General features: G+C 46.0%; 13 protein-coding genes across 13 annotated transcripts; 8 read left to right on the forward strand and 5 right to left on the reverse strand.

The window, feature by feature from the left end:
* Positions 1 to 479: 479 nt before the first annotated feature.
* BKA55DRAFT_529739 (uncharacterized protein) lies at positions 480 to 689 on the forward strand (the record flags this gene model as incomplete). Its single annotated transcript, XM_046189096.1, has 1 exon — positions 480 to 689. One exon carries the CDS (start codon positions 480 to 482, stop codon positions 687 to 689), a length of 210 nt encoding a protein of 69 aa, XP_046041330.1.
* Positions 690 to 3,039: 2,350 nt separating this feature from the next.
* BKA55DRAFT_529569 (uncharacterized protein) lies at positions 3,040 to 3,593 on the forward strand (the record flags this gene model as incomplete). The annotated part of the gene is made up of 2 exons (XM_046189086.1): positions 3,040 to 3,195; positions 3,246 to 3,593. 2 exons carry the CDS (start codon positions 3,040 to 3,042, stop codon positions 3,591 to 3,593), a joined length of 504 nt encoding a protein of 167 aa, XP_046041331.1.
* An 89-nt stretch (positions 3,594 to 3,682) lies between these two features.
* Positions 3,683 to 5,555, reverse strand: BKA55DRAFT_698152 (uncharacterized protein; the record flags this gene model as incomplete). Its single annotated transcript, XM_046200487.1, has 3 exons — positions 3,683 to 4,679; positions 4,730 to 5,391; positions 5,439 to 5,555. The coding sequence occupies 3 exons, from the start codon at positions 5,553 to 5,555 to the stop codon at positions 3,683 to 3,685; spliced, it is 1,776 nt and encodes a 591-aa protein (XP_046041332.1).
* Positions 5,556 to 6,065: 510 nt separating this feature from the next.
* BKA55DRAFT_586087 (uncharacterized protein) lies at positions 6,066 to 6,655 on the forward strand. The gene is made up of 2 exons (XM_046194528.1): positions 6,066 to 6,315; positions 6,363 to 6,655. Exons 1-2 carry the CDS (start codon positions 6,262 to 6,264, stop codon positions 6,543 to 6,545), a joined length of 237 nt encoding a protein of 78 aa, XP_046041333.1. The 5' UTR covers positions 6,066 to 6,261; the 3' UTR covers positions 6,546 to 6,655.
* A 731-nt stretch (positions 6,656 to 7,386) lies between these two features.
* On the forward strand, positions 7,387 to 8,277 carry BKA55DRAFT_262071 (uncharacterized protein). Its single transcript, XM_046185425.1, has one exon. The coding sequence runs from the start codon at positions 7,523 to 7,525 to the stop codon at positions 7,919 to 7,921; it is 399 nt and encodes a 132-aa protein (XP_046041334.1). The 5' UTR covers positions 7,387 to 7,522; the 3' UTR covers positions 7,922 to 8,277.
* BKA55DRAFT_262080 (uncharacterized protein) lies at positions 8,071 to 9,188 on the forward strand. Its single transcript, XM_046185426.1, has 5 exons — positions 8,071 to 8,118; positions 8,173 to 8,253; positions 8,317 to 8,406; positions 8,457 to 8,796; positions 8,850 to 9,188. The coding sequence occupies exons 2-5, from the start codon at positions 8,225 to 8,227 to the stop codon at positions 9,078 to 9,080; spliced, it is 690 nt and encodes a 229-aa protein (XP_046041335.1). The 5' UTR covers positions 8,071 to 8,118; positions 8,173 to 8,224; the 3' UTR covers positions 9,081 to 9,188.
* Positions 9,189 to 10,567: 1,379 nt separating this feature from the next.
* On the forward strand, positions 10,568 to 11,504 carry BKA55DRAFT_600053 (uncharacterized protein; the record flags this gene model as incomplete). The annotated part of the gene is made up of 2 exons (XM_046196470.1): positions 10,568 to 11,266; positions 11,460 to 11,504. 2 exons carry the CDS (start codon positions 10,568 to 10,570, stop codon positions 11,502 to 11,504), a joined length of 744 nt encoding a protein of 247 aa, XP_046041336.1.
* A 452-nt stretch (positions 11,505 to 11,956) lies between these two features.
* Positions 11,957 to 13,636, reverse strand: BKA55DRAFT_546862 (uncharacterized protein; the record flags this gene model as incomplete). The annotated part of the gene is made up of 1 exon (XM_046190965.1): positions 11,957 to 13,636. The coding sequence occupies one exon, from the start codon at positions 13,634 to 13,636 to the stop codon at positions 11,957 to 11,959; it is 1,680 nt and encodes a 559-aa protein (XP_046041337.1).
* Positions 13,637 to 15,059: 1,423 nt separating this feature from the next.
* Positions 15,060 to 16,594, reverse strand: BKA55DRAFT_586104 (uncharacterized protein). Its single transcript, XM_046194529.1, has 2 exons — positions 16,261 to 16,594; positions 15,060 to 16,211 (listed from the first exon to the last, which is right to left on the reverse strand). Exons 1-2 carry the CDS (start codon positions 16,440 to 16,442, stop codon positions 15,536 to 15,538), a joined length of 858 nt encoding a protein of 285 aa, XP_046041338.1. The 5' UTR covers positions 16,443 to 16,594; the 3' UTR covers positions 15,060 to 15,535.
* A 1,445-nt stretch (positions 16,595 to 18,039) lies between these two features.
* Positions 18,040 to 19,315, reverse strand: BKA55DRAFT_681603 (uncharacterized protein). Its single transcript, XM_046198259.1, has 2 exons — positions 18,779 to 19,315; positions 18,040 to 18,687 (listed from the first exon to the last, which is right to left on the reverse strand). Exons 1-2 carry the CDS (start codon positions 19,068 to 19,070, stop codon positions 18,431 to 18,433), a joined length of 549 nt encoding a protein of 182 aa, XP_046041339.1. The 5' UTR covers positions 19,071 to 19,315; the 3' UTR covers positions 18,040 to 18,430.
* Positions 19,316 to 20,143: 828 nt separating this feature from the next.
* BKA55DRAFT_657166 (uncharacterized protein) lies at positions 20,144 to 21,279 on the forward strand (the record flags this gene model as incomplete). Its single annotated transcript, XM_046197474.1, has 2 exons — positions 20,144 to 20,309; positions 20,370 to 21,279. 2 exons carry the CDS (start codon positions 20,144 to 20,146, stop codon positions 21,092 to 21,094), a joined length of 891 nt encoding a protein of 296 aa, XP_046041340.1. The 3' UTR covers positions 21,095 to 21,279.
* A 1,131-nt stretch (positions 21,280 to 22,410) lies between these two features.
* On the forward strand, positions 22,411 to 23,016 carry BKA55DRAFT_529577 (uncharacterized protein; the record flags this gene model as incomplete). Its single annotated transcript, XM_046189087.1, has 1 exon — positions 22,411 to 23,016. One exon carries the CDS (start codon positions 22,411 to 22,413, stop codon positions 23,014 to 23,016), a length of 606 nt encoding a protein of 201 aa, XP_046041341.1.
* A 944-nt stretch (positions 23,017 to 23,960) lies between these two features.
* BKA55DRAFT_657168 (uncharacterized protein) lies at positions 23,961 to 25,567 on the reverse strand (the record flags this gene model as incomplete). Its single annotated transcript, XM_046197475.1, has 3 exons — positions 25,181 to 25,567; positions 24,234 to 24,665; positions 23,961 to 24,054 (listed from the first exon to the last, which is right to left on the reverse strand). The coding sequence occupies exons 1-3, from the start codon at positions 25,267 to 25,269 to the stop codon at positions 23,961 to 23,963; spliced, it is 615 nt and encodes a 204-aa protein (XP_046041342.1). The 5' UTR covers positions 25,270 to 25,567.
* Positions 25,568 to 26,616: the final 1,049 nt, after the last annotated feature.

Genomic DNA, 26,616 nt, shown 5'->3' on the forward strand with positions numbered 1-26,616 from the left:
TGCTGCTCTTATCTGAACTAGCTCGACCGGTACAGTTGAAAAGTCGTTGCAGGTCAACGCAACTCGAACAGGGTTGCAACCAACCTGCATGCAACTAAGTTAAGATCTTCTCGTGTGAAATAGCAGGGAAATAACCACGTAGGAGAGACGGTTTTCACCTTGGTCGGCTGTGTTGATGTGACTTTGCTCCTGCAGGAGGCGCTTTTGCTGCTTGAATAGTTAACTGTTAAAGAATATAAGAATGCTCTGTTCCCTCTTGAATAAAGCCAAGATTTCGGACCGAAAATTGCATCTAGGAACATATCGAGCACCTTTCCAGAGACTTATCTGATTTAATCACCTCGGTAAGTAGCAAGCCGTTCATTTGGCCACTCTATTATATCTTGGCTTGTCTTGTTATGCACAACTTAGATCTCTGATATTCTGACAAGTTTAAATAACTAGAATACTCATCTATGACTAAAGTCGTTCTTCCCGCAATGACTAATACTAAGGAGGAAATCAATAGCCCTACGTATTCAAGCGGCTCAAGACAATCTGACAGCACTCCTCGCGATAATCAACCCGCGACTACCGACCCGGTTAACGGGGACGACACCAGCTCAACCGAAAGATCAGATGGCAACTTTAATACCGATGACTTTACACCTATTGACGTTATTCCCGACAATAAGGAAAAACAGTCTTAGGTCTAGAATAATAGTTTGTAGTCTATAGTATAGTCAGCTTATATAAACGCGCTTTTAGCAGGCTAGAGTTTATTAAATAAATAAAGTAAGATAGTAAAATAGAAAATAGAAATTAGTTTTTTACAGTAAGTATTGAGTTAAGAATATTCTCTATTTCTTAATCTTATTACTGCATTATATTCTCTAGTGATGATTTTCTGTTTACCTGAGCTATTAATAACGTGTATGATAAGCGAGTGAGCCAGACAAGCAAGTGAGCCAAAAATCCCTCACCTTACAACATTATAATTCAATCAGCTATATCTCAACCAACAAATATGCCACAGTCCTCAAATGAAGCTAGAATCCTTCTTGCCCTTCAGGCCCTTCAAGATAACCCTAAACTTACAGTCCGACGGGCGGCAAATATCTACAATGTCAACCGTAGTACCTTAGGTCGCCGCCAGCATGGCATTCTTTCAACGCGTGATACTCCCACAAAGTCACGGAAACTATCTGATCAGGAAGAGCAGATAGTAGTCCAATTCATTTTAGACCTAGATTTGCGAGGTTTTCCCTCGCGACTATCATATGTGGAAGATATAGCTAATTCTATACTTGCCAACCGCAACGCGCCATACGTCGGCAAGCGCTGGGCTTATAACTTCGTCAAGCGACAACCAGAGCTAAAGACACGTCTATCTCGGAGGTATGACTATCAGAGAGCTAAATGCGAAGATCCGACTATTATTCGTGGCTGGTTTCGGCTTGTAGAGAATACAATCGCGAAATACGGTATCCGATCAGATGATATCTGGAACTTTGATGAGACCGGCTTTATGATGGGCGTAATTGAGCCCGGAACAGTCGTCACAAGCTCTTACAGGCAAGGAAGACCAAAGCAAGTACAGCCTGGAAACCGCGAATGGATTACTGTGATCGAGGGGATCAATGCGGACGGTCAATCGATCCCGCCGTTTATCATTGGTGCAGGCAAGGATCACCTTGCCAATTGGTACCAAGAATGCGACCTCCCCGGCGATTGGGTTATTGCATTGAGCGAAAATGGATGGACTAATAATAAGCTGGGTCTCGAGTGGCTAAAGCACTTTGATCGGGCTACAGCTAAGCGAACGAACAGTCGCTATCGCCTCTTGATCCTTGATGGTCACGAAAGTCACCACTCCGTCGAATTCGAGAAATATTGCAAAGAGAACAAGATTATCACGCTCTGTATGCCTGCTCATGCCTCTCATCTACTTCAGCCTCTTGACGTAGGGTGCTTTGGGCCGCTGAAAAAGGCATATGGTCGAGAAATAGAGCATCTGATCAGATGCAATATAACCTATATTAAGAAGACTGAGTTCTTTCCTGCCTTTTACGCCGCCCACCAAGCTGCTATTACAGAAAGCAATATCAAGGGAGGTTTCAGAGGAGCTGGGCTTGCTCCCTTTAACCCAGAAAATGTCATCTCGAAGCTTGATGTGCAGCTACGGACTCCGACGCCTCCCGTAGAGGTCATAATACCATCGACCCCTTGGACTGCAAGGACCCCAAAGACAGTGCTAGAGGCCCAATCGCATTCTAAGTATCTGCAAGGAAGGATCAGAAATCATAAGAGCAGCTCCCCTGAGTCAATAATTGAAGCCGTAAAGCATTTTGAGAAGGCAACAACTGTTCTTATGCATAAGATGGTCTTACTAGATGATAGGGTTCGACAACTTGAACAAGAGAATAAGACAGTAGGGCGACGCCGGAGGGGAAAAAGGACTAAGGTACAGAAAGAAGGGCCTTTAACTATAGGGGAAGCATTACAAGCAATTGATCAGATAGATATTGATGCGCAGCTAACAGCTGAATCCTCGAGAGGTGGTCGCGGAAGGTCACAAGGAGCAAAGGTTCGGCAGTGTAGTATTTGCGGAAAGACCGGGCATAATGCAAGGACCTGTCAGGAGGCAATTGAGGTCAATAGGGAATAGTATAACAATTAATTTTAATTGATCAGATAGATTGTGGTGTTTTTATTGCGAATTTAATTTGGAAGGTTAAGATATGTGGCTCACTCGCTTGTCTGGCTCACTCGCTTATCAAGCACGTTAACCTTTCTGGCCTCATTATGTAATTACCGGGGCGCAAGGTGCTCGTGACCTGCAGCATCCACATGACTAACTTGTTGGACGAATCAAGTGGTCCTTGAGGGAAAAGAAGCATCCCTTCCCCACCGAGCGTTTATCGCAACACGTTAGACCAGTAGTCAATGAATGATTTACAGCCACTTAGTATCCGTAGTAAGTGTATATGAAGAGCAACATCGCGATTCTTCGAGATCATCAAGCATCAAACCTATTATCCAACGCGCGATATGAGAGAAATGAGCAACCCTATATTCCTTCCTGCTACGGAATCAATGCAACAGCTATGTCAACAGCAACGGGAAAGGGAGATCCAGAGTAAGCGTGGTCCGCTGCGTGAATATAAAGCCACCACAACAGATACCAAGATTCTCTGTAAATTCGAGAGGGAACATGTAAGAACAAATGATCTGAATTAAACTGCCCTACTAAGTACTCCATTCAGGCCCCCAATATTCGACAACAAGCGCTGCATGAAGGGAAAATTGTCAGTAAAGCCCGAAATTACGGACCTCGTGAACTTGACAAAGGGACGATTGCGTCCCCTGAGCGTACTGTAACCGTCTTCATACCGCTAGCGATACAAACTACGGATACGCAAAGGCATCCTAGAGTCCTGTACCAACCCAACAAGCACAAAGCCGAGTACAGGCAACCCTTGACTTGGCAAATTGGAAACCATATTCAAATCCCAGGAAACAGTCGAATCGTTGTAGAAGAAGGGCCAGTATGCTTTGACATGGTCCAATACGATTGGGAGCCAGCTCAGGACCAAGAGAGCAAGGATGAATAGCTGAAGCGAGCCGTAACAATCTGGTGATGAAATTGAGGTTGGGAATTACCAAAGAAAATACTAAACACTATTGTCCACTCCCCCCCGGCCTAGCAGTTGTTGAAAGTGACATCGAGTGGCATAAACGAGTTTGTTTCGAAGTTGAAATAAGGGTCATCGTCGACGGGAATGGTAGAATAACAGCCGAGACGGTTTAATGCGAAGGCTGCATGGATACCCAATATTTGACTCGGGGCCTCGTATGGTTCGAAATATAAGCCGGAGGTCTGTGAAATGTTCCCACGACAGTCATGAAGTTCCTCAGCCCTGTCAGCGCATGGGCGGTCGAGATGACCTTCGCTCAATTGATCTGTGTTTGTGTTCCGACAAACAGTGGACTTATGAACTTGGAAAGGCCCCATATCAGCTCCGATGCTTTCGACTGGCGTTGTCCTATCTGTTGATGGTTTTGTTTTATACCTACCCACGGCAGCCTTCAAAGGAGGTGTAGCAATCGCGTAGGAATCACTACCAGGCATGACGAAAGTCACCGACTGGGAGCTGGCACCCTCAAGCGAGCTTGACATAGGCATTCTCTCATCACTAGATGCGCATCGGACTTCATAACTGCTGTCTCCTATGGCAGCAGTAGTGCTTTCTGTGACGCAAGGCAATCTTTGATTGCCATTGTGTACATTGCGTGTTGTGTCGTGACTGAATTGATGCTGGCTCACTCTTAGGTTTGACGGACAGTCCATGAGTGGCCCAGATGATCGACAAATCCTTTTCGCAACTGGTTCATCCTGAGGGGCTTCGGGGTCATGTGTTGGTTGTGACATGTCGCTAAATAGTAGCTTCTCATGCAACTTCCCCAAGCATAACGAGATACTCCTTGCGGCATCTCTGTACAGTTTGGAATATGTAATATCATTGTCGCGACTCATTGGAATCTCCAATTCCTCTACATTAAAACGAGAAGCTAGTTCTCTGGTTTCCTTAGCATAGTGAGATTGTAGAATCGGCTCCAGGTTCTGGTATTTGCCGTCGAAACCTGCGTTGGTGTTATCTTCGGGACGAGGTTTCCACCTGGGTGCCATGTCCACGAGGCTAAGAGTAATGTGAATATCTGTACTATATCCAAATGATGTACTACTTACTCGTTTTGAGGCTTAAGCTTTGAGAACAAGACTGCTGCACCACTGTGTGCTTTTAGCAGGAATAAAGTCCTTCCTTCTCTAAGCCACCGGTCAAAGGTTCCCTTAGGGACCTTGCCCAGACGTCGTTTGAAAGCATCTAGGCGCCAAGGCCACCAGACCTCTCTTGATACCCAAAGTTGTACCAAAGCAAAACGCCGTGCAATCTTGGTTGTTTGGGATGATTTATCAAGGGCTTGAATGTAGTCTGATACGCCCAGATCGCGGATGGAAATTGCCGCAGAGTTGAGTAAAGTCTCTGGTGATGCGGCCCAAGACTTCAGAGTATCAAGTGGGATAGGTTGTTCATAATCCCCACGGAAATATTTCTTTCTCGTGAAGGACTGGCTCTTGGGAGATTTCCTTATAGCTATCGGGATCTGCTTTGAAACCTGGAGGGCTCTATCATGAGGATCGGTCTCGAGATGCTTTTTGCCTGGCCTATTGAGGGAACAGCCTTGCAAAATCGGTGCTGAGGTTGTAACTGGGGAACGGGAAACATCTGGTGATATCTGTTGATGTGGCGCCTTGCGAAATTCCGCTTGCATTTCACTCGCAAGCCGGTAGAGTTCGTTCCTTACGGCCTCGGGAATGACCTGTTCGATGATCTTGCAGCCATCCAAGATCTCATCTCATCAGCGACTGGAGGTTAAGAGAGAAGAGTGTGACTTACAATGCGTCGCCATCGATCGTCATCAACGAGGAACTGAGGGGATTGTGCTTCAGTAACGGTAATGAGATAGATTCCCAGAGTATGGAGTTGACCGTGAAAGGGGCGGTCAGTATCCATGGCTCCGCGGTTTGGAGAAGAGTAAGAAACACATTGAGTTTGAATGCCACGGCTGCTCCGAGTGCAGTGAAGCTCAAAAAGGTAGGCGGACCCATAAAAATATATCACAGCGGAACATTTCTGTGGGTCCGCTTTCCTGATTGGGGTTCACGTTTATGGGCTCACCCCTGATTAATTCACGGGGAAGGAGCCGGGGAGCCCTCGCCCGTAAGCTACAGTAGACGACGACGCATCCTTGTTCCTGTCCCGCCTCATCTTTTGCAGGGATCTATGCATATCGACAGCTGTGGGCTTCCCATGGAATGTGTTCTCATGTATATTGAGTTTTCGGGATGGCAGCTTGGAAATGAGCCCTGGTTCCCTGATGGATTGGAATATTTGACAAGTTGGGGGTAAACCCATCCTTGATGGTACGTAGATACATAGAGAGAGAGATAGTTGATGGCCTCAAAATACAAATACCCTCATAACCTCGAGCAAAACTCCACTGCTGCACCATCACCTGGCTGCCTCCTCTACTCCCCCCCGACCCCCCTGCATAAAGTACCTCTACTTAGGCAACCTGGTTTTTACACTTAGCCTTCTCTCTGCAGCCCATACCTTGGGTTCTCAGTACAAATTTAGCTCGGTCTTATACCCAGGCCGCTCTCTACATGCAAACCAGCGGTGCATTGAGCCTTCTGCCTTATTTAGAGCATTTTGAACCATGGAAAAACAAACCAAGCTAGAAGTACGCGTCACTACAGAGCTTAGAGTCACAGTGCGTAGATTCTTGTCCTTCCTGTCGCCGTATACTGATTGTGTCAGGCTGAGAAAGTTTCTTTGGGAACTCAGATTTCTGCGCGTAAACCAAAAGTCGAAGTGTACATTACGAGCAACACTCCGGCCTTTAAGACCAGAAAAAGCTCAATCTCCAAGCTGTTGCGCGACATCCTGGTCGTCATCCAGGCTTGGTTTCTAAATCAAGGGGCTTATGCAGGTCTAAACTAGTATTGGATGAGGAGAAACAGGGCTTGCTTCAAGGCTGATAAGATTGGCATATGTATTTCTTTTGTCACTATTATGTACATACCCCTTGGGTCTGGGCTTGAGAGTCGATGCTTTGCCAGGCACTTCGATGCTTGGATGTAAATGTAAACAGATCCTTGAGTTGTGAATATCGGTGTGATTTTACATCCCCATGTATGCATGGGAGGTTTACAATTGCATCGACTCAAAGCCCCCTTAAAAACATTGAAAACCTCAGATTCCTCTGTATTATTGTCCCTTTGCTTGTTGGCCACCAGTATCGAGACCATGAAGTTGAAAGTGAATGGGGCAAAACCTCCGAGAGGACTGACCCCACGGCAGAGAGTGAAACGGAGGGCAAGAGACTTCTTTTCTGACTGGTTGTCCGAGCCCCACCAAGCAACAGCCCTCGTCCTCACAGAAGCTGTCTCGGTGCTGTGGCCTGAACTCTGTGATGGGTCTTTCCCTCTCCATCCGCCACCTTTGGACTCCAAGAAGTCTTTTTTCAGGATATTGAGAATGGTCAGAGCTAGTCAGCTGAACAACCTTGTGGATCTCTTCTCCACGATGATGCTCTCGAGAGGCACTCCCTTGCATGGTCCGGCCGGCTCCCCATCTGTTCGGTTGAGACCAGTTGGCCAGGGTCAGGTAGAATTGTCATACACGATGCCGGAATCGGAATTGCCGAACCTAATCGCAGTTCAAGCGGCCGACGCTATTGGCGTTAGTCTGCCTGAATCACGGTGTTCATGGGCGATCGGTATGTCGCGCTGTTGTTCGCCTAGAACATTACCTGACATTTTAGTTTCTCTTACCATCCTCAGCCATGGGAAGCATAAAAACATCAGTCAATGTCAACTTCTGTACTATCTCATTTCGAAAGTCTCTCCAACAACTGACTTTTGTTATTCGCTTTTTTGGTCTTGTTCATCGACATTCTTTTCTCTCCCCTCGCCACGATGCTCAAACCAGTTGCCCACGGCCTCAGTCGTAAACGATCTCATTCAGACGCGCTGGGATACGAAAAACTACGACCTCATTGCGACCTTTTGACAGCTCATCCGTCTGACAGCATCTCGAATGACGTATGTAGAATCCTCGATATCAGAGTCAAGAAGAACAAGCCTGAAGGGATGCTCGATAATGCGTTTTCAAATGACAACATCGCCCACGGCGACCTCGCAACCAACCACAGCACCGAAGGCAACAGTCTCATAGATGAAGGTCTCAGAAATGAAGGTCTCACAGATGAAGGTATTGGAGACGACGAGAGCACATGTTCCACGAAGACGATCAAATCTGGAGACATCCAACTCAAAACCCTATGGGACCGAGAATATCCGATCAATGAATGGTAAGGGAAGTGCTGTACACTTAGCGACCTTTGCTAAGCCGGCGGTCCAGGCAGCCACATGATCCGAAAAGGACCGAGACTTGGGAACTAAGGTTAGCCCACATCCTGATGAAACATCCTATGTTAACTTGGTATGAAAGTCACGAGCTTTATTCTAAATTATTCGGCATTTGCAAGACACCGATTCCTGCTACCTACCGGGTTAGTTTGCCTCCTACCACTTCAGCCGGTGTCCTAGTTAATAAAAGTCACAAGCGCGCGCTTGATATTGGAACAGCAAGTGGTATTGTATGACCCTCTCCGTGATATGATAAGTACGCCAACACAGTTATCTAGGTAGTTGGGCCTTGTATGTTCTTTTGGTCCGATTTAAATGGTATTTAACTAACTCATTCCAAGGGACTTTGCAGATGAACATCCTTACCTTAAAGTTATCAGTATTGACCTGTCAGACTTAGTGCCTGAATGGGTTGCGCCTAATCTGTCTTTGTGAGGCTACATAGACGTCTGACAGCTGATCAGCGCTAACACTTGTGCAGTCAAGTTGTGGAACGCCTGGATCTTCAAGACTTTGAGATATCTTCACAAGACTTTGTACATCTCCGCGACCTCAAAGGGAGAATTAGTAACTGGGGCGAGTTTTCAAAAGAGGTCTTCAACGTATTGAAACCCGGAGGGGTTGCAGAGTTCCACGAAGAGACCATTGAGTTCAATGGAGAGGCGGAGCTACCGGAGCATAGCTATATGAAGCAATGGGGAAACCTATTCCTAGAGGCTGGTGCAAGGCGGGGGGCGGAATTCAATATTATCGAGTCCGGACAACTGCTTGGTTCGCTACGGGCTGCTGGCTTTAGTGAGGTCAAGGAATATAAGTACAAGGTAAGTCTATGGTATGCAGAGAACCTAAACAACAGCTAAGGATGGGTTTACAGGTACCGATTGAACCTCGGCATAAATCGCAGCAGCAGGAGATGTCGGAATGGCTAGCTTGGCTGGCATTTGTTTATGACATAGAAGGGACCATCTTTCGTCCAGCCATTGAGAATCTGGGATGGAGCAAGGAGAAATGTCAGCTGTTCGCTGCAGATTTGCGCAATGAGTTGAAGATGACAACAGTCAAACCTTATATGACACGTCTTGTAGTTGTTTGCAAGAAACCATAGACTTGATGCCTCCACTGACTCGCTCAAGAATCATAAGATGCTTTTTGCCCTTCGCATTGCATTTTCAGACCTTGACTAGTCCGGAGAAATACAAGGTTCTAGCACTACACAGCTCTGCACACGTCATGTATCCGTCTAGTATGTCTCTGCCCTGCACCCCGTGGTTTCAAAGTGATAAAGGCGTAGAAGGAAACAGTACCAACGGTAGCAACAACCATGAATCAAGAAACAGTACTCATACATCAAAGACTCGCCTGCCCTGTCTTTCTGCTTAAGTCCAGCACGGAAAGCAACAGGAGCTTAGCATTAGCAAATGGCATCCTTGTGCATGCACTAATGCGTCACTCTGTGTGTATCAGGCGGAGGCTCATTAGTGAGGGCTGGAAGGAACGAGGCCCATATCCTCGATCGATCCTTTCTAGAATGGAGCGAGATGCACCTGGATGCCCCACTGCCAATGTCACGCGTCGCCACTGCTGATAAATATCAGGATGGCTTTGTATATGAATAGAAAGCACATTCGTCTCCCATCATGGAAATGGGTCAGTGAATCATCCCTTATTACTTTTGCTCTTGGCTTAGTTAATTATCTGAAACTGATGGGTACACGTGTTGGCCATGGTGGCGACGGAAGCAATGGTGACAATGCGTCAATGGCGCGATATTGTGGCAGACAAATAATGGAAGCTGTCCCTTTCGAAATCAGGCTGAGAACTTGTGGAGTTTGGAGAGGGGGTGTGTTGTAGGCAACCACCGGACTCCCCTTGTTGGTTTGTACCGCAGTTAAAGTCCAAGCTCATACACCTCAACCCCAGGGGGGTATAAAAACACCAGACGTAAGTACCCAGGCTAGATACCCTGATTTGAGTATAATAGCATGAAATTAAATTATTGCCAGATGTGAGGCTTCTTCAATTTTACAAATATCCCTTCAAGTTATATTCTAATAGACATATACTTAATATTACATACCCTGTTATTTTCCGCGGCCTCACTGTTATGCAGCGGGCTTTGGCCCACTTTCTGGTTGCCTGCTGATTGGCGCGTCCCAAATCCCAGCCCAAGGAAATCGAAAAGTTGCGATCGGCAAGCTGCAGAGCCAAGGGTTGGACTTTTATCTTTCTTCCGGTGCCCTGGGAATATCCATGCTGCGTGCTGCCAGTTGCCTATCCAGCTTCCAACCTCACACCCTTTTGCCTGATATAACGAGGCGACTTTCAAACCCCACAAACCGTGGGTGTGCCATTTCAGCTCCAAGGTTGGACTCCGTGCGGGGGTGTTTAGGAGTGTCTCCCAACACCCTCTCCGACCAGTCTTTTTCGTTGCTGGCTACAGCCAATTAATCGCAAGAAATACAGCCACCAAAAAGTCCGGTCAGTGAGAACACGGCAATGAAAGACGGTTCTGCATAACATAAAAGAAGACCAAGCCCCCCTCCTCCATCGCCCTCGCGACAGTAAACCTCTGCAGGTATATCTTTATTCATCATGAGTCGGAAAAACCCACGCGATGACGAAAAGTTCAAATACAATAAGCGGAGACGAGGAGGCTTATCTTTGCCTGGACAGAATTCTGACCCCATCGCCGATCCTGACAAGGCTGTGCCTCCCCACGCAACTGCAGAGAGTCCAAACGACAAGACGGATGCCCCAGTGGCAAACGAAGACACAACAGCAGAGGAGCATGTTGACCAAGACCCCGATACCTCCCATGCCTCTGGTCCTGCCCTCAATCTTGACAAGACTATGACTTCCGAAGCAACTGCGAGCGATCTAGAAAATGAGATAGATGCACCTACGGCAAGCCAAGATATAATCCCAGAAGAGCTTATGATCCAAGAGCCTGACACCTCTAACTCTTGTGCTTCTGGGCCCGATCTTGACGAGGCTGTGGTTTCTCAAGCAACCACTAGCGGTGCCGATAACGGGACAGATACCCCAATGTCAAACCAAGACAAGGCATCAAAGGTCCCTGATGGTCTACTAGATCTCACAGGAGTAGACCTTGCCAGGGATCTTGATTACATCGCCAAGCACTTACTTCGCGGTGAACTTTACCTCTTCTGCTATTTACGAGACGGCCGTTTTGGCTGGGTACCAGAAGAAAGGGTTCAGACTGAGGACGAATTTACTTTCAACACATTCTGGGAGTCACGAGAAGACGTTGCAGGTCGCCCGCACGACAAGGTTTGCAAGAAAGCCTTCAGAATTATATCTCAGCAGCCCAAAGCCAAAGGGGAAGATGAGGGATACTGTGTCGTCCAGCTGGTTGGAGACCCCCGTTTCAGGCTCAACCGCGCAATGAAATCATATTTAACGGAGCTCAAGAGGGTCCATAAGGCTCAATTCAGGTCGCCCAAGGGTATGACTTTAGCGAAAGCAAGAGCACTATATCCGCATGCACAGCATGTGTGTTGGAAAATGACAGCTTCTGGTGAACCGAAACCAGTTCCGGTGATGATATTTAGCCATCGCAAGGATAGGGACTATGGAAAAGCAGAGTTCGAATTCTGTATCCTTTATGACATTTGTAAGGGAAAATGGATCAGCGAGGTAGACGTCCAGAAGAAATATCCTGCGGCTCTCGAGACTTACTGGCAAAGTCACCCGGGATTGCGCGAGGAGGAGAGCGGTGAGAAACCTTACGTTCCAGAACGGTGCTTCAAGATTCTGGGCCATAGGTTGGCAGGGGGGGAAACTTTATTGAGAGTTCAACTGGTAGGAAAATCGGATTGGGAAGAGTTTGAGGTTTCGAAATCACGCAAACGTTGGAAGCAGCCCACCCAGAGATACCTGGAGGAACACATGCTACAGATCTGATCTCGTTATTTTTATTGCATAGCTCGACCAGGGCCTCTAAGACTCATGGTCATTTAATTATATCTGCTTTTTGCCCCTAATGCGGCGTCTATGTTGCTCGATCATTGATTCCCCCCAGTCTTTTGCAATAGAAACATGTGGCCGATCAAGAATAAGGTTAGATAGCTGGTCTGCCATAGGAAATCTTGTAGGTTCAGAGACAAAAAACCTTCCATCGCCGTTTAGTTCGGAAACTCCGATATCCAGGCGTATCCCGACGTGAACGGATCCGAACTTCTCCATATTGTCGGGATGGTCCAGGAGACGGGAGTTTTGATACAATGCAAAGTCCTTTAATTCTTCCAGCTTTTGTCTTCGCTTCTCAGGATCATCCGAGAACCATTTGAAGTGATTTGGTGTCGCCTTTTCAGCGGCGAAATGTGGAGGCTCCATGTCATGATTGACTGTTGTAAACGCGATCTCAAGAACCTGGCGTCGTGAGATAAAGACGCGATACTCGCCTAACTTTTGCAACGATTCGATATACTCCTGATGAAAAAACCTTGGCTGTCTTATGTCGGGCGGGAGGTCGGAGGGCTCTGAGTCGGATCGTGGAGTTTCAATACATTGAAGGTTGTCACGCGTCGTGCTTTCAACGATTTTAACATCAGCACCACCACAACTATAGCCACGTTTGGTCACCATCCGCTTGACGAGTGTACTAGGCAAAGTACATTTCCCCATGCCGAAGCAAGTCCTTGGACGGTAAGAGTACTTCCAATCAGCATCTCGAGCAATCATATCCAGAATGCGTATATCTGCAATTTTGCAAGCTGCCGACCGGCTCTCCGTCTCACTTGGACAGATAGAAAGGCTCCCATGGCCTGCTGACAGCATTTGAAGATGGCTGTAAAGGTCGGCCATCGACAACTCTTCCCAATCATGCTGCGTGTTTGCCAGCAGAATCAAGACGCTTGATGTTTTCTTTTCCATAATGTGGTTCAGCAAAGTATTTTCTTGTACATTGAATACCAGCCATTTCCACGACTTGAACTCAGCTTCAACATGGTCCTTGGCACGAGCGAATAGCATGGTTAGAATCGCTTGATGGATTACTTCATACTCATTATCTCGCTTGATAAAGGTTTTGCCGAAGGTCCGTCTCATCTGATCTAGTTCTTTTTTGTCCAAGATGGCTGCTACATCTTTGTGGAGTGTTTCGATATCAAGCAAGTTCAGGCGGACTCCTAGCATATCGCCTTTGACAATGTTTTGATCAGCGGGTGTGCCAATACAGAGCAGGAAAATTGACTCTGAACACCCTTGCATCTTTGTGGAGATTTTCGGTCCTGAACTTCCAAGGTCTTGGGTGCCTTGAGCACGAATTCTATCATGACTTTTCTCCGCCGCGACATGGGCCGTTGATGTAAATAGTTGCGGCTCACTCGGAACTGATCTTGAAGGATCTGCGCTTAGACGTTGAAAATCGTATTCTCGAAAAAGATTCTCGAGTTCAGGGGATGAAAAGAAGGAAGAATTCTCTTTAATCATTTGTATCAATGAACAGATATGCTCCTTTCTCATGTTGAGGAGTGCGGATACTCCAAGCCTCGCCGCACAAAGGACTGCCGCACCATGTGATATTTCAATGATCTGTTGCATAGGAAGCAAGACTTTGGCGTAACGCTGACCTTGTGCGTTCAGTAACCCACGAAGGACTTCTGGCTTGCATAGCCCATCAAGAAGTCCTTGGAGCATCTTTTGTTCACGACGACACAAAACACGGTTTTTTGGGTTGAGTTTCAACCACGCCTCAGCATCTGAAAGGCAGTGGTTCCTATGAGGCTTCTCTCTGGCGATATTTAGCTCCATAGTAACTGTAGATTTCAGGCTGTATAGAAGAAATTGCTGAGAAATTGCTGAAAAATTGCTGAGAAATTGCTGAGAAATTGCTGAGAAATTGCTGAGAAATTGCTGAAAGATTGCTGAAAAATTGCTGTGAAATTGGTATGATTATAGAGGGATTACTGATACAGGGATAGTGTTGGTAACTGTCTGTAGTCCCTAGCAGTTTGCTCATATGAGGCTGTTAGATTATCCTGCACCACCTGTAATACCCCACCTTCTTGAACCTGTATTGTACTTAACGTTTGTAGGAGAACGCCTGCAAAGGTCGCGCATGCTACTGTGCACAAGCCTTGCTTGAGAGGGGCTCTTGAATTACATACAATACGCTTCTGGCCTTATTATTTCTACAATAGACAGCATCTAGAGCTCTTAGAACTTCATGTTATTGAAAGTTAGTGTGAGGGCGCGTTAGTCGTAGATTTGCGTGAAGTTGATCGGAGATACATTACGGGATTAGCGGCCCAAGTTACAACAGTTGGTTATCTGCAAGGGTTTCTCACACCCCTGCTCCTTCACTTTTGCCGACTCAACTGCTGACTCTCATTTTTCCGACTCAGCTGCTGACTCTCATTTTTTCAAGTCAGCTGCTGACTCTCATTTTTTCAAGTCAGCTGCTGACTCTCATTTTTCCCACTTAGCTGCTAACTCTTATTTTTCCCACTCAGCTGCTGACTCTCATTTTTTCAAGTCAGCTGCTGACTCCCATTTTTTCAAGTCACTTCCTGACCTTGGGTTTAACACTTGATCGATATTTCTTCCCTTCTGACTCCCATCCCAGACCATTGGATCCTTGAGTCATGACGCAACTTTCGTTAGATGATTATACCGGCTTTTTGAGTCGTCTGAATTCAGGACTGGACTACTATGATGGCGATGAACAGAAGCTTGATGATCTGATTGGAATAACATCAGGGCTACTAAACCGACTGGTGATAATGAGAGACTGGACCTGCTTGGTAAACGAGTTTCGGCGAGAAGAACGCAAGAATTATCGAACGAAGAGGCTTACCGAATATATGAAGATACTGGTTAAAGAGAATAATCGTCCTGAAAAGGAGAGAAAGCCCTTTGCTGATCTCTGTAAGGGCAGTCTCTTTATGAACCTCCTCGTTGCAACGGCAAGTGAGACCAAAAGCATTAAAAGCTTCAGCAAGACCTCAGTCGAATATATAATCAAATACTGCGATATATTTATACAACAGCGCAAACTCCATCCTCACTTTAATTATCTACCATTTTGCCAGGTTTTACATTCAGATCAGAATCACGAAGCAGGAATCAAATTCTGGGGAATAGGTAGGCTATCATCATATCGCACATGCGAACGATTACCAATAATGATTTAGAAGAAATGTCTAAGTTCGAGGCTGCTTGCAGCAAGACAGCTATAGCCAAGAGCCAAAGAAAAAAGCGGAAATATAAATCTAACGACACTACCGAGCCTCAGACGACTGACATTCCCGAGCCACAAACGGCCGACATTTCCGCTGTCGCAGGTCGTATGAGCCCATTCATAAACTTCGTGTGCTAACAGATTTCAAGGATCATCATGGTTAGCACGTCCGGAGGCAGATATCTATACGGTGCACCCCAGCGCCATCAAGGGTCTAGTGAACATGCAGCTAGATTTGATTGTCCCTGCTATAGACGTGACAGTACCTATTCATGGAGGGGATTGCTTTGTTATGTTATGCGTGAAAGGAGAAGCAGGGGACTACTTGATCCGACAACCTGGAACCCGAGTCGGATTCAGATGCCCAAGAACTCAAGCTTTCTGAATACATCTATAACCTCCTTAAGCTCGATTAGGTCGTCCGGATTAAATGTTATATGTTTGTTGGTTCCTGGGGGAGTAATATATCTTGTACCTGGTCCAAATGCAACCCCTGATTCAACGTACGAGTATGCCGTCACAACTGAATCCCCCAGACTAGGTAATACTATTTCCGGTTCGCATAGTAGTATGTGCTGCTGCTCGTGGAGAACCAACTCGAACATGTCCCTTCCGCGGAGTTCGGGAATCAGGTACTCCAGCGCAATGTTATGCTCAAGCATATGCTTGGTAAGGTACCTGCCAAACGTCGGGAACAGTCTTCGATCCACTGTGGACAAATCAGGCAGCGACCCTTGATGAAATTCTGAAGGGCCAAATCCTTCCTCTCTATCATATATGAATATATGACCACAAAGTTTGCTAGGGTCAAAGCCGTCGTTTTCAACGGCTCTGGTCCAATAATATTGTCGGTTATCATCAGTATCAAGCCCGCCGGCCAGGTATGTCCCTTCTCGCAAGTCGAAATGTTTATGTCCGAGATGTATTCCAAAAACTTCCTTGGCATTGCATTCCTCAATCAGCCTACCAAGATAGGCTATATGCTTTTCGTCGATGGGTTGTATATCGGAGTCTTTCGAAAGCTTATTCTGTCTGTAGAAGTAAGAAATCATGTTACAGGGAAGAGCATCACATAACATACAGAGTGCGGCTTCGACATACGTCACCAACCTGAAGCTCCCGCTCAAGGCCTGGAACAAGATTAACCCATACACTATCGGTATCCATGTCGATATCCATGTCGTTGGAAATCAGAAGCCAGCAATTAAGCTCGCTGGTACATCTGGCGATATAAATCCCTGGGCAGCTTGGGATTTCTTGCATATGGTGGCCCAATTCAATTGCTTGCAGAAACTGTTGATCTACGGATACTCGAGCATGTGATTGTCAATGTGACCGAACAGTAATTCCCTCATACCCCGCAGTGCCGGGCAATTATGGGCCATGACGTCATGCCAACCAATGACCGTCACAGTCGCGACACCTCGACTAACAACGTCTGTGGAAGGGTGATGCAAGTTCTTACGACACAAAAGCTTTACACGTTCCTAGCATCACGAGATATCCCTTTGGTCACGTTTAGCATATCTTTAACAGGGTCAGGCGACTCAAACTCCAAGCTCTATTCCAAAAAATTTCGCTCGGATATGTGTTTCCTACAGTGGAAAAGACATACCGTCTCGTCGTGGGGTAGGCTTTTCAGGTCTGCGGTTGTTACTATGAGTCGCATTACATGTCTATACGAGTAGGAAGATGAATAATGGGGCTAGAGTACTTCTGGCGCAGTGGCGTTCGAGATGCGCTTGCGGGTCGGCACGAGCGATCGTGCGTTGACTCTGACAGGCGATCCTTTGAGCACATGCATGTATAACACGCATTTGCGCCCTCTTGTGTGGCCCTAGCCTACCTTTGTTGCAGGAACATTTATCTCGCTGGTGGCGCAAATTCCCTCATACCTTGTAGTTCCGGCCAATTGTCGACTCTGACGTCACAAGGGGTTATAACCTCGGCAGTAATAAAAGGCAACCTACTACCCTGCTTCCCCCTAACAATTCTTTTTATCTAGAATTTTAGTCGCCAAATTGTAGTAAATGCAGTTGTGGGATAAACAGGACTCTGACTGTTGTAAGGAGAAAGGGACTAGAAAGATGGGCTTCTTTGTGACATGAATCACTAGCGGCACTAAACTTCATGCTCTTTGATATTGGCTTCAGCTGCGCTTTCTTCTCGACAATCCTGGCCGCTCATCCTTGATTATCTCGTCCGCTGTACAGCTGACATCCAAACCTCGGCCCATCATGGTAATATCTGCAGTCGTCTCAACCTCAAACACGTGTGTTAAGTAATAAATCTTAAGTAATTAAGAAGTAAGACAGTGGCTGCTTTATGGGGCTCCATTGGCTGTTGAATGATGATATAATAATATACCGAGTGTGTAGGGTAAGGCGTGATTAACAAACGATTGGGCCCACAAACAGGCTACGTGATTTAATTATTAGGACAAACGTGAAGCCAAGCAGGGGAGCTAGGCAGGACAAGCAGCAGGCTGAATTATTATCTCTATCTACATAGAGACTCTAAGCTAGAATTTATCTAGTTACTTAGGCTTATCACGCAATCTGTTCGTGAACTTTAACTTATATCCCGTTCAACGTCTCCTCATGGCTTATAATGGACTCCATAATTATGTTTGTACTAGCCCCGATTATTTACAGCGTACTTACATCGGGTAACTGCGGTTAAAGATGGATTGACTGGGCAGAATAAGACAATAAGGATTACTCATTGGGCAGATGCTGACTAAAGCAACGAAAGCTTGGCCCCTCTGTAACCAAACCAAGCTGTATCAGCAGCCTCAGCACAACAAGAATAGCTTATACAATGGCGTCTCTTTCGCTGGGATGTAAAAGGAAGATTAAACGCCAACGTCTATGTGGAAGCGCAGATGTCGACCATTACCTGGTCGGCACAACGTGCCATATCGCCTGTATAGCTACAGCGCGCACGGCTAAGTAAGGTAACTAACAACGGTATTAAGTTTCTGAACGAAATAAATCCCCAATATGACAAGAAAAGAGTATAAAAAGAGCCAAGTAGCCACCGCAATGAATCCAATTGTCTTCCGCACCATCAGAAGCCCCATCATCATCGACAGTGTTGTCAATAACATGAGTTCTTCGAGACCGGCTTAGAAAATCACCTCTCCCTTTAAGGCTTGGAAATCTGCACTGAACCACCTTGCTTCATCTGGCGTGTTTGGAGTCTCAATGGTCTTAAGACTCCACCTAAGATAAGATCAATGTTCGCGAAGTTTAGATCTGCTGAGCTGGTAGATTCTGTGGAGTACTTCCTAGTTGCTGCAGTAAACTCGGGGCGTATTTTGCCTGTTGATAGATCTCTTTTTTTCTGCAAACCGTTCCCCAATAACGCTGATATCGGTTTCTTCTTGAAGCGGTTCTGGCTTCCTTTGGGGAGGCAAAGTTGTGCTCCGCGTCAAGGGACGGTGGTTGTCTTGGAGACCCATATGAATCGATATCGTTGACCTTAGATGGCCAGAGATTTGCTTTGTCTGTTTTACTCTGGGTCAGTGCCATTAGTTTAGCAAAATGGCTCAAGGTGCCTTGTTCTAAACACGACGCGCCCTGTGGCATGAGACTAACCTTGTTGTTTTTTTCCAATGCGAGAGGCATGCTTCACTCCTCTTTTACGCTGAACCTGCTTTGTTGTCGCTGGAGTCCTTTTAGTCTGAATTGTTTCAGGCAATAGAAAATGTTGATGTTGAAGTGAATCGCTTTGTTGAAGTCTAACTTGTGACGCTCCCCAAGAAGATGGATCAGTTGATTCATCAGGCATTTTATCCGATATGCAGAACGATTGGTTTGGATCGAAGCCCTCCTCATCACACTGACCCTCAGAGATAAGGGGAACATTCCCTTGAGTGTATGTCTGCATGGCTGTCTGATCTACTGAATCGGTATAGAGTTGAGGAGAAAGTTGCAGTTATGGAAGAGAGAGGAGTAGTTGTGCGTTTCAAATGTTTGCATGATCTAACACTTGGATGCCCGTGAAGATGGCAGTCATCAGCCCAAGAAGTTGAGGATTTTTGATGAAGAGATGAGAGGGTTGCTAATAAAAACAAGCTAATAATTGCATTATAATATCTGGTTTAAGATATTACGTGGGACTATTTATAATACAGGAGTCAAATATAGAAAACCCTATTAATCCTTTTTGCTATTCTTCTCGTTCTTATTTTCATTTTCCACTTCCCCTTAGGGCGCGCGGCCCAACGCACTTGACGCCTGCAGTCCCAATGTTGGATTTAGAACGCGGTAGCTGCGACGCCGCCTGCACGGGACACAATGAGGCGGGTATCGAATGGAAAGAAGAACAGCCCTCAAAACTCAGCTCCTGTCCGTGCTGTTACTGTACGTAGCTTGACTGTGGCGGCGGTGTTGGTGGGGTACCGGAATGAAGACCTGCAGGGCCAGTCAAGGGTGACCCCATATCCCGCCGCCACCCCCGGCCAGGTTGGCTATCTGATCGGGGATCATCTCTGTCTAGTGAAACCATTTTCCCACGATTGAAGTGTTGGTGTTATCATTTGGCAAGACCAAAGACCCTAGGTAGCTGGGGTCTCCATAGGATCCGGACAAGCCGATAGGTACCAACCCTAGCTTACCAACAGGTGTCTAAGTACTTCTTATATATCTGACATGGGTGACTTGAGCCAACGAACAAAGTTTCGTGATCTTGATTCTATCGGGAAACGATCTCCGGCGTGAATGGTTGCCGAGGGAAGAGAAAACAATCTTGAGAATGAGTAATGACCCTGCCTTCCTGGACAGAGATGATAAAAAACAGTATCAGGGATGAGGATTGTATAAAAGCAATAAAACGTTGCGAAATAAAGACTTGAGGTGGTAATTGTCAACTGAACCTCGATATCTGAATAGGTACCTATGCCAGAGCTCCCATTCACCACCTAGCTGCTGTTTTTCACCTTATTCATCGTGCAGCCAATGATGGAGTACCCTCAGATCGGTGGCGATGAGACACCGCAGAAGGGTATGATCAATATCAATGCGATGTACTGCACTTCTGGCATCGCATGCACCGTTTCTACACTCTTCCTGGCGGCATGTCTCTGCACAACATATTTCATTCTCCACGAGTGGCGCTTTCAGCATTGTAAGTGATTTCCGCTACAGGGTGTGTTCTGTTAGTGGAAGCCGCTGATTCATATCAAAGATATGATCCTTCTTGCCTGGATGTTCACGATAGCCGGGGCCATAACCCTCGCTTCCATACACAATGGCACCGTGAACGATGCTATTTGGGAGATTCTTGTTGCCAACCTCGTGGTAATCCCAGGCACTGTTCTTGCAAAATTGGTGATCTGTGTCATCTACTACTCGGCGTTGGAAAACCTTTGGTTTCGGTACCCCGCCTTTGCCATCCGGGCTGTGGTTTCTTTGATAATCTGTCCCTTCGCCGCTCTGTGGGTAGTTCTCTTGCTTGAAGTTAGCGGGTGTGAACAGTCTCAGGTTCCATGCTCACTCCACTGTCGCAGAGTATATGCTTTCTATGTGGCACAAGCCGTTATCGGGGTTATGGCAGACATGATACTTATGTTTACCATGCTAGTCTGCACCCTTCGCAATACGCAGTCGCGGAAGGATAGAATGAGAGTAGTTGTTTCTGTCGGCAGCGGCATATTCCCGCTAGGGGCTGTTGTGGTCCGGTTCGTCATTCTGGTTATCGGGCTCAAAAACAACGACCCAACACCCTTGTTGGCAAATGGCATATTCCTTTTGTCCATTGAAAGCAATATTGTTATTGTCTGCAGTTCAGCACCAATGATTCGCAAGTTCAAACACAATCCCAGGTGCAGTGCAGTCGAATATCCACGACATTCGGCTGTTTTGGATGGAGTCCAAGGCGATCGAGGTGTCGAGCACACGCTGAACCCATGATTGGCAGTACTTGAATGCACTGAGAGAATTCAGTCTCTGGGAGTTCAGGACATAGTTACCAAGAGTAATGGCTTTTCAAACAGACGTAAGGGCTGAAAACCACTTTATATTGCGCGTCCTACCCTCTTTTCCTTTGGGCGACAGGTGTCGGAGGCGAATATCAGTGGTCCTGTATTTCCATGACTGGTGCTGGCGAAGAATGGCAAGAAACCCTCTTTCTTCTCTGTTTCTTCAGTATACTATACATATACTACTAGCTGAAAGTCACATAAAGACCAGAAGTTGAAACCCATCCTCTGTATAAAAGCTGTCTGCTATATGTAGTTAGGAACTTAAACTTTTGTAATGTTAAGTGCATTTCATTCTCCCCATCTCACCAACGAACTAGAGCACAATTCTTTCAGAAATCCACACCATCAATGTAACATTTTGCTAACGATGCAATCCTGTACACTTAGGTATTCTCGTGATTTTATGTTAACAGCGCGTTGAGAGTGATTCATGATTATAGGAGCCTCTTTAAAAACGAGAAAAAAGAAAATAAATTAAAGGTCATGGAATGTTGATTTTCAGTTGACGCTGGGGCAAGGGAAAATAACTAGGCAGAGGTTCTCCCTTCGCTAACCTCTTACAGCTAGTATATAAATAATGATACTGACAATTGTACGTGCCTGATCATTCCACATCACGTGCAGACAAAGGGAAATAAGGCTTATGCGCCGGATGCTAGCGTCGTATGAAGAGGGTGCTTGTAGGTCTATGGTTAAGTGTGAGACATCCAGATGCCACCTAAGACTTCAAGCAAATGGCTTAGCTCAAACAATTTGATTGGTTCAATGGTTGCCAAGCCATTGAGACCCATAAACGTCCGGTGGTCTGACGAGATCACCGCCCCTTGCTTTGATCTTCGTTAGGTTAGCGTTTGGGCTTCCAGTAGTCGGCACAGTCCGGATTACTAGCATGATTTAGCTTCCCCACCGTAAACGATGGCGGGGTGGAGCAGCCGTCACATAGGTTACAGGCATTTAGCCCCTTAACTTTCGGGGAGACAACTGATTGGCAATCGCTAACATAGCGTGCCTTAATATATAAGTACTAAAGCCCTGTTTCTGTGTTGCCAACCCTGAATCTCGCCTGTCCTGGCTTGAGGCATACATTATCCAGCATATGTGAAGTTCCTTTCCTCCGCTTGTCCAGCTTTAGTTCTGCAACCATTCCCTTCCCCTTTCCTCTCCCTTCTGGAATATAACTATATACTGATTCTCAAGATTTGCCATTTATTATTTTTATCAGTCTCACCTCTGAACACGATCGTTATGCACGGTCCAACGAATGACGAGGACCGTCGAGAAAAGAAGCGAAAGTCATGTCGCATGTCCTCGAAGAAATTCCGACAGAAGCAAAAAGAGCGAATTGTAGATTTAGAGGAGAAGGTTCGCATTTTGTCTGGAGAGTGCCCCAATGAACAAATTGCCGACCTTTGGAAATTACTTGGCCGGGTGTCCAAAGAGCGAGACCACGCGATTAAGGAGAGAGATCGGGTAATCAAGGGGAGAGAGGAGGTAGCCAAGGAAAGGGACTGTTTGCTCCAGCTTAGGCTATCGAGAACTTCTGATCTGGAGGGCAACTCAACCACAACCACTCATACAAGCAAACCACATTCAGAAGCAAGATACCAATCTCCAAATTCTGTCGGACCTTCACAATCATACTTAACCCTACCTGAAGAATTCTCCTCAATGGTATCTCAAGAAGCAGAACTGGAAACAATGCCACAATTCTCCACGCTCGACTGTTTTCAGCCCTCTGAGCATCACGGAGACCAATTTGATGGCGATCTTTCACAATCGTTTGACCCCAATCAACTTGAATTTGATCTTATGCGCTGCGATTATCCTGCGTGGAATAGGAACTCCGCGTGAGGATGTCTCGCGTACTGTCTACGGCGGCTATATTTGACGCGATCGGATATTCAACCTGACTTGCAGGTAGAACATAAGATTGAAGGAAAAGCAAGGATGTCTACCCCTCTCGGCAATAAGTTTTGGGGGAGAGTGAAATGTACTTTCGGCATCGCCGTCTAACCATCGAAAAGCTCGGGCTTAGGGAGCCGGATCCACCACATCTTAGCAAACAACAACACTTAATTATGAGCTTCGAGACTACTTCTCAAGTGTCAATCTAGCGCCGGGATTAGATTGGTGGGCTGCTGGGCAGGTTTGACAAATTAAGTAGCAACCACTTCGCGCGAGAAACCGTTGTCACAGTCGATAGAGGCATTCTTTTTGGAGATTGATGACCGATGGCAAGACGCTGTGGCCTGTTCGAATCTATATGCAACTAGCAACTTGCCATCAGGTCGCGATCCAAGTTTATAGGTGGAGTTTGGGGAGGGAGCATTGAGGGTCTCCTAAATTCGTATGTTGACAAATTCAAAGCTTTTGGTCCCTGCTAGACGATGTTGGACTCTGAGATCGGTAAAATCATGCTGTAGATTTGAAAGGAGATCGAAACGTGCGCGTTCGTGAGGGCATCCTCCATCTATTCGTCAGGCCTCACATAGTCAGAACTCCCATTCCCGTTTCCCCGTTTTCTGTTAGCCGGAAGCACTATAGATACGCTTCAGAATCAAGAGGGTACCATACCGATACTGTAATCTGCCTCGACAAACTAGCTCAGAGCTAGACCACATGATTGAAAGTGAACTTGTGTTTGGAACACTGAGTTGTCAACCGCGTTATATATCGTGAGCCTATAAAGCTTAAAACGAGTACCCTCTATAAGCCGATGACGTGAAATCAGTAAGCGAGATCCAAGAACTTACCTTTATGGTGCTGGAGCCGAGCTCATAGTCATTGGGATTACGTCAGAGGCTAGACAAGAAGTCTTGTGTCGCTGTTCGCAAGTCGCATGTGTTAAGCAGAGGCGGGTCGAAACCAAGCTTATCTAGCTCCAAAAACCTACGCAGGGCCAAGGTAAACAATTAGTTGCTTTGTCACCAGAAATGGCCCACTTCCGTACATACTCAGAAAACTCCCAGGCGATCACAATGAGTTCTTGCCTCTCCTCAATCGTGAGCTTATCCCAGCCCCTATGATAAATATCAGTTAAACTCTCTGATTGAGAAGCAAAGACTTACGACGAAATAGCACGAAACATAGATGTCGCTTCCTCAAAGGCCTCCAAAGCCTGGGCAAAGTTGTCCTCACGCTGAAAACAGAGTACAGCAAGCAGTAGGGCGCGGATTAGATGAGTGGATGGTTTGCGGCACAAAATTGCCTTGTATGTATCGGTCATCCATTTTTTTGAAGATCGGATGTCACCTAGATCATTCCCCTCAGGTTCCAAGATAAATAGTGGTTTACACATAGACCTCGTGATATAAAGACTTGCGGCATACGGAAGCTGCAATAGTCTTTCGTCGTTGATTTCTTCCGTAAAGCTGGAGTTGTAATATCTCTGCCTGTAAGTGCAGACCAATTCCTGGTCCAGACTTAGTATTGGGAAATCTCGTTCCTGGAAATACTTCATCATATTCTCAATAAAAGCAGGCGTACGTGGTAACTGCATTCTGACAATCTTCATGAAAGTTACTGTTGAGAGTGCCCTTGGTCCAGAGAAGATGACTTTAAGAACGTTTTAATGTGTTGGTGAGATCCGCACTGATGAAAATGATTAAAAAAGTTTTTTTTATCTTGCTGTGAGATGGAGACTACATATTCTGCAACCGTAGATATTGCCAACTCGGTCGGCGGTTTCTGAGACAGTACCATGCAGCCCCTGCATGTCTGGAAAGCCCTATATAGAAAAGGCTACAGCTTGAGCCTTGTGGCTTGTTGTTTCGATGTGAACATGCAGTCAAACCTGCGAGCCAGGTACCAATTCCTACCTTTTGCTGACGGACATATTACGGCACCTAGTACTTCGGATTCATTATTTATCAATGTGAGCTCCTGCTACTATTTAGAATGCTAAGAACTACCCGTAGAAATGGAGATACTAGAGATAAAGTAGCTGAAGAGAAACAATTCTTAGATACCCGCCAGGTTTACAGCTCAAGGAAACATCTTGTGAGCTCTGGCTCACTGATCCGGTAGCCGCCCACACTTTACCCAACCTTGTATTTGGAGGATGGTGCTAGCAAGGGACTCAAAGATATGACAGGGCAATGCCATGGCGAGAGTGACATCGGCAGTTGTATCGTTGTTGTTGATTTTCTGCAAAATACAGGGTGTTATGTGTGACTGCGTCGAGAAGTGCGTATTTAGCGTCCTTTGTAGTGGAACCCTGCTGCGGTTGCCACATTAGTTGCCTCGCTAGAATGAGGCTCTGCTGAACTCAATACCCGCCTAAACGACAAGGCTGAGGTGCTTTCGTAAAAGCTTTGATTTCAAGAGCTGATTGCAGTCTGAAATATATGGTCAGCTGCACTGGGAACAGGCTGAGGCCTTTCGCTTGACAAATACGTAAAGATGAATGTAGATTAAACGAATATATGAAGTTGTTAGATTACATCTCACGGCTTTTAAACTCAATTCGTAGTACTTCACTGAGCTTTGCAGGGTTTTCGGAAAGAGCGGTCTGGCATCAGCCGCAACTCGTCGCCAATCAGTTTTCGGCTTCCCCTTTCCTGCCCCTGTTGGTTCTCACTGCACCATCTTCAATGTAATGCAGATCACTCATAACAAGTTCATATCAACAATAAAGATGAGTCTGGCACTACAAAGGCACCATACGATGGCTCATGGTCGATCAAATAGACTGGCTCATCATTTACAATTAAACCAACTTGTACACACGAAAACAAGGCTGAGGAATTCCTCTGCCGTATATGATGATTGCTGTCCATAGCTATACAACTACTTGCTGGCCAGAAGGTTAAACTTTAGGGTGCTGATATGAGTGATTGTGGTATAATATCTTTCCCCCCTCTTCACAACACAAACTTGCACCTAAAAGCTTCCACGATGACCAATAAATCTTATACTCTGTCCATAGGTTTCTATCCCCGCCGATTCAGTTCTGTGCAGAGTCATCTTATTAGATCTAGTTGTCAGGGGTCTTCTCAGGTTCTATAGAGATGCGTCAAGTGTATTGCATATGGCGGACGATTATAAGCAACAAAATCTAGTCGCTTCTATTATTTAACATTGCTTTTCCAGCGAATAGGTATGCCTTTATGGTTAAAAGTCAGACTTGTGGCTGAAAGCTTACAGTTAATACAGAGACCTTAGTTATGGTTAACGGTCTCACTTCAAGGAACTCTACTGGTATTGCTTATCTATTTTAAATTAAATTATCGAACATATTAGCATCTTTGCATCGGTTACACCGGGAATCGAAGCAAGGCCTCTGCGGTATCAAATAAGCATGCCCAATGACTACCCATACTTACGACATGGGGTTGATTTGCAATTAGGGTGTATACATCTTTGTAAATAATTGTGCCGAGCATCTAGACTGGCCTGGCCGTGGAGATTTTCAAACCCCCTATCGCTGCCATGGATTCCATCAGTAATGGT

This window comes from Fusarium redolens (genome assembly GCF_020744475.1).
Source record: "Fusarium redolens strain MPI-CAGE-AT-0023 chromosome Unknown BKA55scaffold_33, whole genome shotgun sequence".
Lineage (NCBI taxonomy): Eukaryota > Fungi > Ascomycota > Sordariomycetes > Hypocreales > Nectriaceae > Fusarium > Fusarium redolens.

What these genes read in the sequence shown, in the direction of transcription:
- BKA55DRAFT_586087 (XM_046194528.1), top strand. Translation starts at nt 6,262, where the DNA reads ATGGAAAAACAAACCAAGCTAGAAGTACGCGTCACTACAGAGCTTAGA. An exon ending in CTACAGAGCTTAGAGTCACA is followed by an intron (nt 6,316 to 6,362) that starts GTGCGTAGATTC and finishes TGATTGTGTCAG; the next exon opens with GCTGAGAAAGTTTCTTTGGG.
- BKA55DRAFT_262071 (XM_046185425.1), top strand. Translation starts at nt 7,523, where the DNA reads ATGCTCAAACCAGTTGCCCACGGCCTCAGTCGTAAACGATCTCATTCA.
- BKA55DRAFT_262080 (XM_046185426.1), top strand. Translation starts at nt 8,225, where the DNA reads ATGATAAGTACGCCAACACAGTTATCTAG. An exon ending in ACGCCAACACAGTTATCTAG is followed by an intron (nt 8,254 to 8,316) that starts GTAGTTGGGCCT and finishes ACTCATTCCAAG; the next exon opens with GGACTTTGCAGATGAACATC. An exon ending in TCAAGGAATATAAGTACAAG is followed by an intron (nt 8,797 to 8,849) that starts GTAAGTCTATGG and finishes ATGGGTTTACAG; the next exon opens with GTACCGATTGAACCTCGGCA.
- BKA55DRAFT_586104 (XM_046194529.1), bottom strand. Translation starts at nt 16,442, where the DNA reads ATGCAAGAAATCCCAAGCTGCCCAGGGATTTATATCGCCAGATGTACC. An exon ending in GTATGTCGAAGCCGCACTCT is followed by an intron (nt 16,212 to 16,260) that starts GTATGTTATGTG and finishes TTACTTCTACAG; the next exon opens with ACAGAATAAGCTTTCGAAAG.
- BKA55DRAFT_681603 (XM_046198259.1), bottom strand. Translation starts at nt 19,070, where the DNA reads ATGCAGACATACACTCAAGGGAATGTTCCCCTTATCTCTGAGGGTCAG. An exon ending in CATTGGAAAAAAACAACAAG is followed by an intron (nt 18,688 to 18,778) that starts GTTAGTCTCATG and finishes AGAGTAAAACAG; the next exon opens with ACAAAGCAAATCTCTGGCCA.